General features: G+C 40.7%; 1 protein-coding gene across 16 annotated transcripts in view; it reads left to right on the forward strand.

Annotated features, from left to right (window-relative positions):
• The window catches only part of ANKS1B (ankyrin repeat and sterile alpha motif domain containing 1B), a 999,563-nt gene that overhangs the window by 162,828 nt on the left and 823,671 nt on the right, over window positions 1-13,064 (forward strand). For all 16 annotated transcript variants that reach the window (XM_084796582.1, XM_084796560.1, XM_084796578.1 and 13 more), the window contains 3 exons: window positions 497-598; window positions 2,487-2,600; window positions 6,262-6,428. In XM_084796582.1, the coding sequence (XP_084652708.1) occupies window positions 497-598; window positions 2,487-2,600; window positions 6,262-6,428 (383 nt within the window). The remainder of the gene's footprint in view (window positions 1-496; window positions 599-2,486; window positions 2,601-6,261; window positions 6,429-13,064) is intronic.

The following is a 13,064-nucleotide window of genomic DNA, read 5'->3' on the forward strand; positions in this document are numbered from 1 at the left end:
GTAGACCCTTGAAATCATTATACTTTTTCAAATTTCTTTCTATCAGATATCCTAAGAGTGCTCCCCCATTACGCTCTGTATGATTCTCATTTATTACAATTTTATTATTGCACAATACAGACCATACAGACCACCTGGCCATTACGTGTTAGGGTTTCAGGTTACAGGTAAGGAATATTTTTTCACTTTGATAGTATAATGTTTACTTGGCTTACTAGCTACAACCCCAATGAGACTCAGGGACCCTGAAAAGCAATCTTTCCTAGTGGTGCCAGAGAACTTTAAGAGTTGATTCGTTATCAAGAATTCTCTGAGTTCTTAGTTAACATTAGGCTCCTGCCTTCTCTCTTGTTAAAATCTTCTGTGTGTAACTTAGTTTTTCAACCACCTTCGGTGCTTGGCCTATATGCGTATGAAATTAGAGCAGTTACATATTGGCAGTATCATTTGAGGACACCCCAGTGGTACATCTCGTTTTTCTTTTTTTTTCCTTCAGGAATTGATGCCAACATAAAGGACAGTTTAGGTAGGACCGTCTTAGACATTCTGAAAGAGCACCCGTCTCAGAAGTCTCTCCAGATTGCAACTCTCTTGCAAGGTAAACAACACCAAATGATGGGTGACTTTGCCTTATAGCCAAGATTAAGTTAAAGCCATCACAGTCTTTATCTGGGCCTTTGAATTGGTATTTAATTTTGAAATAACTCATTACTTGCATTTTCCAAGCATGTCTTAGGCAAAATAATGATTCATTAAAATGTTTTCGGTGTGTGTTTATTCAGTACTGAGAAGTTTTTGTTTACTGCTTGATAATAAAAATGTTTGAAAAGCTCATGTAGTAAACACATGATAGCTTGAAGTGAACAGGTTATATGAGTTGGTAATGGCTAAATGTTAATTTTCTCTTTGAATAATACCTTCATAATTTTTAGAGGTGTTCTATCATTTTGTTTGATTTCTATGACTATGGAGTAGATAGGTTTTGTCTCATCACCTTGCACATAAGAGACACTGAAGCTCCAATAGACTTTATTTTTTTGCTTATTTTTGGCATATTCATATTTCTCTCTGGCCCTAAGTGGCAAACAGAGTACATGAATGCTAAATTGACAAGAACCAAAGTGTGCTGGCTGGAAGTATGCCAGCTATTTCTTATTAGGTGTGTAGCTTGGTCACAGGTGCAGTCGTGCAATAGTGGGGAGAGGCAGTGCAGTGCCATCCGTTAGCAGTCGGGAAACTGGAGAACAGCATTTTTGTAAGAATTAAAACCAGGTGCGGGGTATGGAATGTAGATAAAGGCGTCACCGGAAGCCAAAATGGGTCTGTAGAGCAAATGGTCATCACGTTCTTTTCTTAACCGGTTCCCAAACCTCTGTGGGAAGTTTAGGCCCCCATAATTTTGTTGTCAATAAAGCAGCTAATTGCAAGTCAGAACACCTACAGAGGAGTGAGAGAATCTAAGCGTGACTTTTCATATTAGTTTTAATGGAATTGAATTGAATGAAAGGTAAAGAGAAAAGTGGTATATACCTTGTTTTCAGTCTGTCTTCTACCCTCAAGGCACTTGTGTTTTAGGTTACACTTTTGCCTTGAATGGAACTTGAAAAAAACCATGAAGTTTGTGTATATTTTATCTTTCAGAGAAAGTAAAATAAAATTTTCTTACAGAAATGGGACAAGATATATTTTAGAATTTTTAAACATTAAACTGGCTCAGTGTGATAAAAATATTCTGTAGGAACAAACTGTCTGCTCTCTTAAAGGCCAAAGGTGATTTAGGTGTGCCAATTTGCATTGGGGCATATTAGGGCATCTTTGACTGTTTCCTATCATTGGGAAGTACCTTATATTCTTTCCCTTTTTGGATGGCAAGTCACTGTGCTCTTTAAATGTAATGTAAAGGTTGGTATTGAAATAAAGCCAATTTATCATAGCTGTAATTGCATATCACAAATTTTTGTAAGAGTGCTACCCAACTTACATAGTTGCTGCGTGCCTCAGACATTTCTAGGATAAAGTTCTGCAGGTTGCTTTCTTTGCCTTGTGGACTTGATTGTCTTTTGATCTAATCTGTTCTAATGGGGCAGGGACACAACTGGCTGAGTCTACAGTGCAAACTTTCATAAGTGGGTCCTTACGAAGCAGATTCCTTATGAGCAAAGAGTACAGTCGAAGGAACCCAGAGGGAGGAGATCTGATTTCCTTCATTAGGAGAAGGCTACAAACAGCCCTACACAGGCTGGATTCTGTGGGCGTATCACAGGTGTCTTCTTTAGATCGCATATATTTTATCAGCACTGTTTCCATAAGGACCCAAAATAGGTGTCCAAAAAAAAAAAAAAAAAATACAGCATTTTAGCCGAATCTTCAGAGTTTGGGCATCTGTGAAAGTACAGGCTTCCATCCTATGTAAGTGCTGAGCTTTTACATGGAACACCTGCTTTCTTTCTAAACAAGTGTATAACCTCTGAAATGTCTGTTCACAGAGTATTTGGAAGGCACAGGGAGGCCGGCAGCTCTGGAAGAGCATGCGCAGGAAGACACAACCCCAGAGGCACACCGTTCGTCCCCTGCTGAGTCTCCGTCCCAAAAGACTAAAAGTGCGTAGCTGAGTAAAACCCTAAAACACCAGACCTCTGCTCACGTTTGTCAAAAGTGCATAAGAAGGGCTAACGCCAGTAGAAATTTCAAATCTAGTTATTTGTGGTTTATATGTTGTGTTTTATATATTTATGTAATCAACATTAGAGAGTTCCTGCTGCTTGTTTGGGATTATCACGGTATTGACATAGGGATTGTACAGGGCCTTGACATAGGGGATTGCACATGGCACTGACATAGGGGTTGCACACGGCACTGACATAGGGGTTGCACACGGCACCGACACAGGGGTTGCACACGGCACCGACACAGGGGTTGCACACGGCACCGACATAGGGCAGTGAGCAAAGTAGCTAACAATCCCTGCTGTAATAAAGTTCATATGGATTTAGAAACTTGGTATTCTCACAAATCTATTTTCTCTAGCTTTATGAGGTATATTTCACAAATAATTTTATATTTGCAGCATATAATGAGAGGTTTTGATGCCCGCACAGTGTGAATTGATTGTCACATCCAAACTAATTAACAAATGTGTCACTTTGCATGATTACAACATTTCGGTGGTAAAAACAGTATCAAATTTCTTGGGAGAATGCAAGGGTACAGTACAGAGGTTTTAACCATATTTCCTGCACTGTACATTAGGTTTCCTGAGTTTATTCATTCTCCCTTTACTGAAACTGTGAACTGTCTCCCTCAGGTCCTTCCTGCTGCGTCTGCCAGCCACAGTTCCACTGTCTGCCTTTATATGTTAGCCTTTTTATACTGCACATATAAGTGAGATCGTGCAGCATTTGTTTATTTCAGCTTCATTTTGCTCATCAAAACAACCTCCAGTTTGAACACTGTTTTCTCAAAAGAAAGGGTGTCCTTCTTTGTGTGTGTGTGTGTGTGTGTGTGTGTGTGTGTGTGTGTGTGTGTGTGTGTGTGTGTGTGTGTGTGTTTCCAAGACAGGGTCTCTCTGTGTAGCCTTGGCTGTCCTGGACTCACTCTGTAGACCAGGCTGGCCTCGAACTCACAGCGATCCACCTGCCTCTGCCTCCCGAGTGCTGGGATTAAAGGTGTGCGCCACCAGGGTGTCCTTTTAAGCACTCACGATGGTCTATTATCCATTCGTATTTTCCCCTATGTATCCATACAACAAGGGACTCTTAACTTTTCTTCATATTTTAGCCATCCTAAGCAGGGTTTCAGTTAAGATGCGGATATGTGTGTTTCTATTCAAGATGGTGATTTGGTTTACTGGAGGTACACATTAGGAGTAGATTGCTGGTACGGAGGAACTCTCACCTTGTTTTCTACAATGGCCTGTACGTTCCCCCAACAGCATACAAGATAGTCTTCCCCCGTCGCCTCACCAGCATGTGCTTTCTTTCATCATTTTGAAAATAGCCACGAGACACGAGATCTCTTTGTGGTTTTAGTTCCTAGTTCCCTGATTTTCAGTGGTGGTGCACATCGTTTTTATGTTTCTGTTGGACAACCGTCTTTCTTTCTTTCTTTCTTTTTTTTTTTTTTTTTTGAGAAATAAAAGTTTAGGTGCTTAGCCTGTTTGCTAATTTAAGTTATTTGATTTCATTTGGTTATCGAGCTGAGTTCTTTGCATATTTTGAACATTGATCCCTTGTCTGATCTATGATTTGTAAATACTCTCTTCCATCTGTTAGGTTGCCTGTACACTGTGGACTGTTCGCTTGCTCCACAGAAAGATTTCTAGCTTGGAAAAGCAACACTCACCAATCTTGGTTTATTGTCCTATGCTTCTGGTCTCTATAAAAGCAATTTTCAGACAGAGATCAGGAAGCTTTATGATTTTTTCCTGAGGATTTTATGGTTTTCCTCATTAAAGTCTTAATAAAATTTATGCTGAAAAATGCATATGGTGTGAGATAAAATTCTTTGTAATTTCTCTATACACATATGTTCAGTAATCCAGCATCTTCTAGTTTTATTAAAGACATATTTATTTATTATATATACAGTGCTCTGTCTGCAAGTACACCTGCATGCCAGAAGAGGGCACCGGATCTCATTATAGATGGTTGTGAGCCACATGTGCCTGCTGGGAATTGAACCCATGACCTCTGAAAGAACAGCAAATGCTCTTAACCACTGAGCCATCTCTCCAGCACCCCGGCATCCTCTATCAAAAAGACTTGTCCTTTCTATGTTGTAGGTTCCTGGCATTATTGCTCGGAAGTGACAATAATAAAACAGATAGTGAACTGTCATAAAAACAAGATACATAAATCATGTTTTAAAAAAACAGAAATAAACTTAAAGTCTACAGTTACCTCATCTTAAATAAAATTTTAATTTATAACAAAATAGTAAAATTTGTATTGTAATTGCTGGAATTAATCTTCAGAATAGATTGTAAGTACAGAGTACTTTTTTGAATCTGTCAAAAAGTTCATGTTTACTATAAGATATTTATGTTTTGACAGGCAATGAAATTATCTACTCCTCCTGTTTTCTTTTTCTTATATATCACAATTCTGATTATCTAAATAATTAATTGTTTAAAGAAGTTAATAGTGTATTTGTTGAAAACAGGAAGTACGTATCTAAGATTATTTTAATCTTGTTAGTGACAATTAGATTCTGTCAGTGAAGTAAAATTAAAAAACAAACAAACAACTCCAAGTCAAAGTGACTGTCAGTGGCCAAACGCTGGCCTCTCATTGTGAGGCTCTGAGTTCGATTCCCACGCTGCCACAAAAGAAAACCCCTGTAACAACTGTAGCTGTAGAGAAGCTACTTACCATCCGTAATTAAGCTTTTAACACTGACTTCTGTTTTGACAAAGAATAGCTATAGTCAAAGTTGGAGCCTCCTTCATCCATTAGTGTGTTCGTGTTGCTTCTGCCAGATGTTTCTAAGTACCTGTTGCCTTTTGTCTTTTGTCAGCACAGCGGCCTCACTTTTGTAATTAAACATTACACCTTAGCAATAATATTTCTTTAAAAATTTTTTTTATTAATGTATTCTTGTTACATCTCAATGGTTATCCCATCCCTTGTATCCTCCCATTCTTCCCCCCTCCCATTTTCCCCTTATTCCCCTCCCCATGACTGCTCCTGAGGGGGATTTCCTCCCCCTGTATATGCTCATAGGGTATCAAGTCTCTTCTCGGTAACCTGCTGTCCTTCCTCTGAGTGCCACCAGGTCTCCCCCTCCGGGGGACATGGTCAAATGTGAGGCACCAGAGTACGAGAGAAAGTCATATCCCACTCTCCACTCTACTGTGGAGAATGTTCTGACCATTGGCTAGATCTGGGTAGGGGTTTAAAGTTTACTGCCTGTATTGTCCTTGGCTGGTGCCTTAGTTTGAGTAGGACCCCTGGGCCCAAATCTGTCTACCATAATGTTGTACTTGTAGGTTTATAGGACCCTCTGGATCCTTCTACTTTGCTATTCTCCCATGTTTCTCTCATCCAAAGTCTCAATGGGATGTCCTCCCCTCTGTCCCAGTTTCCTGGTAAGTGAAGGCTTTCATGGGACATGCCCCTTGGGCTAGTATGCAGATATAAGTGGGTATATACCATTTGAGTCTTTCTGCTTCTGGGTTAACTCACTCATTATGATCATTTCTAGCTCAGTCCATTTGCAATAATATTTCTTGCAGCATCTGAAAAAAGAATTGTTTTCTTGCAGGTGAAACGGTCACTGGAGAGCTATCAAAACTCCTGGATGAAATAAAGCTCTGCCAAGAAAAGGATTATTCCTTCGAAGACTTGTGCCACACCCTGTCAGACCACTACTTAGATAATCTGAGCAAGATTTCGGAGGAGGAAGTTGGGAAAAACGGAAGCCAGAGTGTAGTAAGTAAGGGGGGAGCAAAGACATCCGCGTCTGTCTTTCCAGTTCAGTGCGTGCCTCCTCACGTCCCCCCTGACCTCCCCCACCCCTGTGGCATGGGATTTGTTAATTGATTAGGTCATCAAATTCAGTGGTGACCAGATGTCAGTGTCCCTGTTAGTCTGTCGCTGCTGTCCGTTGGCTTGCTCGCTCTGCGGTGTGTGCCGGGGAAGAAATGCTGGGTAAGGACTGAGGGTGTATCTCAGTGGTTAGAGCACTTGACTGCCCTGCAGTCCTTTGATAAAAACACTAATAGTTTCTGATCGTGTCGCTGCTGTTAGAGCTCCTTTTGTGACATGGAAGCTGCAGTTTCTTTGAACATGGAGGATACTTAATTTAACTCAGCACAATTATCTTAACTCTTGAAGAAGAAAGCATGTTTTTTGTTTTTTTGTCTGTCCTCTCCGCATTCTCTGTAAGACCTCCTTCAGAACAGAAATAGGGTCAAACCTTGTGTATAATTCTTCGGTTATCCTAACAGCCATGGCAGGACATCTCAGCTTACATGTCACCATAATAATAGATGACCCGAGAGTCTCATCGGTGACCTCAGGATCTGGAGTATGCGTTAGATATTCTTGTCCGTTACAGGTTTCCATACCAATAACAGAAAGAAAAATTGTAATTAATCAGTTTGAAATTATGAGTTCTAAACCTACCTTTGACCTATGAAGGAAGGAATTCACAGTCAGAGGTAATAAAGGAAACATTGTTTTTGGTGTAAACTATTTACTCATTTTTAGGACATAGTTTGTTAGAGCAGTGTTGCACTTCACTTGAGAGTGCACAATACGATAGCCTGTGATAAGTATGCCATATTATTTTGAAAATTCAAAAACAATTCTAAGTATGGTATCTATCCACATTGGGAACATACAGTTCATTTAGTTCCTTAAAGCGAGGCGTGACACTTTCTCCACAGAGCCCCTGCCGACCTAGTTCAGTGGCTAAACTTACCGCCTAGGCCTACTTTTTAAGTTGTTGTTCCATTTTTTTTCTTCTGTCAATTACTGTCCTCCCCAGTTCATTATGAGTATCTTGAGTAATTATATATGCATTGCACCAAAATCCATTAATTAGATATTTATAGCAGTCAGCATAAAATTTTCTTTTAAATATCTAAAACAGACATGAGCTATCGGCAAAGTACAGATTATTGTAGCTTAATATCTTCTGTAGAGTTGATTAGAACTTTAAACATAGTTGTGTCACATAACTAATGTATGATGCCTGGATTTTTACATCCATCCCTAAAGGTTTTTATTAATTGGTGAATTCTAGCTCCCTCCTTCTGAGCCTATAGATTCCCACAAAGCCCTAATTTTCTGGATCACTGATTTCTAAGATAATTTTTGTTAAATGTAAAGCATTTCTAATATGTTGTATATACACACACGTGCACATGTGCACACACAGGCACACACACTCTCAGTATGCAAACCATGAGAGAGTTACTGTACTAGAAAAAAAAATTCAGAACTAGGGAAAAAAACAGAAGCCCCAGTTGTTTCTCTTTTACTCTGTGTCTTGTGTGCTCTGGGGTCGACTGTGGTAATAACTGAGTGCCTCAGGGAGCGACGGCAGGGGCTTGTGGCAATGGACAGCACATGTTTTGGAGAGGGTGGCTGTGTTGTTTCTTTAACCGGAGACTGAACAGTGATAGTAGCAAGAGAGAAATTAATGCTCGTAAGTTGAACTTATGTCTTTCAAGCCTTAGCCTAGATATTCCTGCACTCTTTGTTCTAGTGACAAACCATTATAATAGTATTTTTTGAAACTACTGTTATACAAAATACCACAGATTATATGAGGTGGAGTCGCACACAGTATACATAGGATCAAGTAATTCTATTTTTTTTTGTAATAAAATCTACCAAGGAAAAAGATGAAAAAATAAGACTAGAAGGATGAATTAGGTTAGGTGGTGGGTAGGTAGGTTTGAATATCAGGCTAAGAATTATGGTATTTATTCTGTAGGAAATGAGAAAAACATAAGGGATTTTGGACAGATAAAAGACATCATCAGGACTGGCCCTTCAGAGGATGATTCTGATAGAAACTTGTCGTTGCATTTTAAAAAGTAATCCGATTACACTGACCTATATAGCCTACATTTAATCTGTATTCATTCCGTTCTGTCTGATATTTGTTCCCATTTGTTTAAGGGTTTTTCCTTGAATATTACTGTGAGTTATCCCCTTGTTATAAACAGCTTAGTAAAGTTTGTTGCCTAGTACAGGCAGTCACTGCCATGTTTAAAATTATAGGTATATATAGATGCAATATGCAAGAGCACAGTTGACTTCAAAGAGTTCAAAGCCACCGTCCCAAGAGGCCTTCAGTCATTTTTTTGTAGACAAGAGTAGCATATAAATCAAATGTGTCTATTATGGGTTGATACTTACAGGTGTGTGCTGTATCCGATTCCAGTGCTTTGTATGATTTAAACCACTAAGCCATCCTAATAATGGAATTACAAAGAAAAAAAAATGACTCAGCTGGCATTGCCATACCAAGGATGTAAACCAGTGGTTCTCAACCTGGGGGTCGTGACGCCTCTGACAAACCTGCGTCTCCAAAAATACTTACATCAAAATTCATAACAGTACCAGAGTTACAGTTATGAAGTAGCAAAGAAAAAACTTATGATTGGGAGAGTTCAAGCCAACATGGGGAACTGTATTAAAGAGTCACAGGATTAGGAAAGTTGAGAATCACTGATTTTTTAATTTTAATTTTAATTTTTATTTTAAAATAGCCTTGGTTCACCTGCGGCAGGGCAAACATTAATCCCCTAAACTACTTCCCATAGTGGGGCAGGTATAGAATCCTTGCCCCAATCTCATGCCATCTGCTTCTGATAATTTCTATTAAGATCCTTCCCATCCATAATCCCAAATACTTGCTAATGTTCTCCATCCAGGCCGAACCCTCCAGCCACGCCGGCCGTGCGCTTCTTCCTTTCTCTAACCTTTGGTGTGGCCTCCTCCTCCCCACCCTTCTCCTCCAGTCTGAGAACCACTGATATAACCTAAGAACTGGCCTTTTCAATTCTCAGCTGTATCCCTTATAGTAAGTTACCCTGTGGCCAAAGAAACTTTAAAAAGTGAGCGTTCTGAGCTGTACAGGTGTTCACAGAAGGCTTCCTTGGTGGAGGCTAAGGCTAAAATGGGTCCTGGAGAAGGGGGGAAGTGTGCCCTGAACGTGCCTCGAAATGAGTGAGTCAGAGAGGTGCACGCAGCCTGAATAAACAGTGTGCGCAAATGGAGAGGTCACAATCCGTGTGTAACCCGGGAAGAATGGTTTACCATGACGGCAATAAAAATCAGATGAGTCATGATAAAAAACTAACACACACAGTAGCCCCCTGAGGTAGATGCTACCATTGCTTCATGAGAGAGCGGAGGCTCAGAGGTCTTTGATGGCTTTTCCGAAGTGCACGCCACTAGAATGCCTGTGCGCACACGCTGGCTCTGAAGCCGGAGTCACGTAGCGTAAGTCACTCCCTGTATTATCAGAAACAGGGGCAGGTCGGGAGAATAAGCTCGGGAGGAGTTCCCTTGAAGGTGATACTTTGGAAGACAAAGGTGGCAGGTTGTTTGGTGTACTGGGGACAGACAGCAATTCTTATCGATGGCTTTGCCTTAGAGTAACCAGGAAAGACTTCTTAAAAATAAGTCCTGATATGTCAGGTACCTAAGTCAAAAATCACTGAGGGAGCTAAGCGTGGTGGTTGCATGTCTGCTAATGCCAGTGTTTAAGATGATGGAGCAGGAGGACCCTATGTTTCAGCCATCTGTGGGGATTTATAACGAACCTGAGGCCAGCCATGGCTAGACAGTAAGACCCTGTTAGGAAAAAATACTGGTGGCTCTGAGCATTTTTTTTTTTAAATAAGCCCTCTACAGTATTCTAACAGGCACACAGTTGATCTAAAAAAAAAAGGAAATCCTTTAAAACCCAATTCAGACCTATAATGAGTGAGAGTCCAACTTAGGTCCTGACAGCAACACACACACACACACACACACACACACACACACACACACACACACTTGTAACTTTTTCTTTCTTTCTTTTCTGAGCTGGGACAAGTCTTGTAGCGGTCAGCTTACTTTTTCAGTTCTGTGGCATAACCATTCTTTAAGTTCTAGATCTAGGGAATATCCTCTTGAACAAGTTGCCACACGTTGTGTGGCTCGAGGACAAGCATTATTCCTCACAGTTCTGGAGGCTGCAGGCAAAGCTCGCACCTGCTAAGAGCCCCACCTATGGTTTGGGGGTGCCCGTCATCGAGTCACCCTGTTTCCCCATAGCACTGAGGACAGAAAGAAAAAGCCAGCTCTCAGTTGGCTCTGCATGTGGGCATTATTCCACAGTGATGGCTATGCACCTGGACACCTCCCAGAGTCCCTTGCTCTCACCACCTGGACACCTCCCAGAGTCCCTTGCTCTCACCACCTGGACACCTCCCAGAGTCCCTTGCTCTCACCACCTGGACACCCCCAGAGTCCCTTGCTCTCACCACCTGGATACCCCCCAGAGTCCCTTGCTCTCACCACCTGGACACCTCCCAGAGTCCCTTGCTCTCACCACCTGGACACCTCCCAGAGTCCCTTGCTCTCACCACCTGGACACCCCCCAGAGTCCCTTGCTCTCACCACCTGGACACCCCCCAGAGTCCTTGCTCTCACCACCTAGACACCTCCCAGAGTCCCTTGCTCTCACCACCTGGACACCCCCCAGAGTCCCTTGCTCTCACCACCTGGATATCTTCCAGAGTCCCTTGCTTTACCCTCACCAGGCTTGGTATATCAGTATGTGTATCAGGGAGGAACAAACTTTCTTCTTACCGCGAAGGTTTTTAGTAGATCATGAAAGGCAATTCAAATTATGCTCTGACAACAGTCCAGACTTAAAATTATTTTTGTACCATATCAAAGCCTTAAATGTAACTTTAGTGTTTGTTATTTATATTTCTAGCAATGTGATGAACAACCAGTTTGAACGCAATTTAGTTTTAGGATCTCCAAATTATCTGACTTGTTCATTTTAGTACTGTGTGTAAGTTAAAAAGTAATTAGGGAATTAAGGAATAAAAGGAAAATATGTTCTGGGACTTCATATCATCCATAAATGTATTTTACATATTAGGGATGTTGCTTGAATTCAAGACTATTTTAGCTTTTATTCTTAGTGCAATGCAAACGTCATTTCCTTTTTTCTTCCAATAGAGGGCACTCTGGTTCAGGAATTTAAGTCAGAGAATCAGCTATGTTATGTAAGAACCTTTAGTTCTTTAATCAGAGATGTTTGATTTGACTAGAATAATTTTAACTATTATAAATGAGTGAAAAAATAGTTTCCTATTATTATTAATCTTAGGGGTTTTGCATTTTATTTAAAGACCAGCTTGAGTTAAAATTATATTTTACCTTGCCTACATTTTAAATAAAAAGTTAATCTGTTCTGAATGCTCTTATAATATGCATATGAGACCATTTTCCAAGTTGAATCAGAACATTATGTAATTCAGGATATGAATTTTAAAGAAATATCACCATATTCATTACCAACTCATGAAGTTTGTGTGTCTGAAAGACTATAAAGTGATCCAAGGATTCTTATATTGTTTTCATTTATTTTCTTAAGCCCTATTTTCATTTATTTTCTTTATTTATCTAAACAAAAGGCATAGTTCTTAAATGTGAATATGCCAGGCTGTAGGAATTCCATTATAATAGGAACATTACAGCAGATTGAATCAGGCAAATGTTTCTCTTAGATTTAAATAAAAAAAAAATAAAAAGCTACCAGGCCACAGAGGAAGAGGATGTAGGCAGCCCTGATGAGACTTGATAGGGTGGGGTCAGTTGGTCTGGGAGAAGGGCTCCCCAACTCTGAGGCCTAGGGGTGGGGCCTGGGGGAAGAGGGAGGGGGAACGGGACCGGGAGGAGATGAGGGAGGGGCCTGCAATCAGGATGTAAAGTGAATCAATTAAAAAATTAAATAAAAAACCATTACTGCTTCATTAGCCTGTGTTTAAAAGCAATAAATAAGACAATTGAAGGAAGAAATGTTTTATTCTTTTCTTTTCTTCTGAGGGAAAATCTGGACACAGCGGCATCCGGTGCTCCCTGTTTGTCCAGGGCTGTCCTGGCATGGTTTGTGTAATGTTACTCAGCCAGCACACATCACTTATTTCGTCATTATTTCACTTACATTTCTACTGCAGAATCTTCAACCACACATTAGATTCTGAAGTGTGAGCTGTGTTATTAGATTGTCTAAAAGCCAAATGCTGGTTCTGGGTCCATGACTCAGTTGGTAAAGAGCTTGTGACATGAACATGAAGACCTGAGTTTAGTCCCCCGCACATGCATGAGTGGGCACACACACACCTACACATGCATAAGTGGGCACACACACACCTACACATGCATAAGTGGGCACACACACACCTACACATGAATGAGTGGGCACACACACCTGCACATGCATGAGTGGGCACACACACCTGCACATGCATGAGTGGGCACACACACCTACACATGCATGGGTGGACACACACACTTGCACATTCATTAGTGGGCACACAC

The sequence above is a fragment of the Acomys minous genome, assembly GCF_964271855.1.
Source record: "Acomys minous genome assembly, chromosome: 9".
Taxonomy (NCBI): Eukaryota; Metazoa; Chordata; class Mammalia; order Rodentia; family Muridae; genus Acomys; species Acomys minous.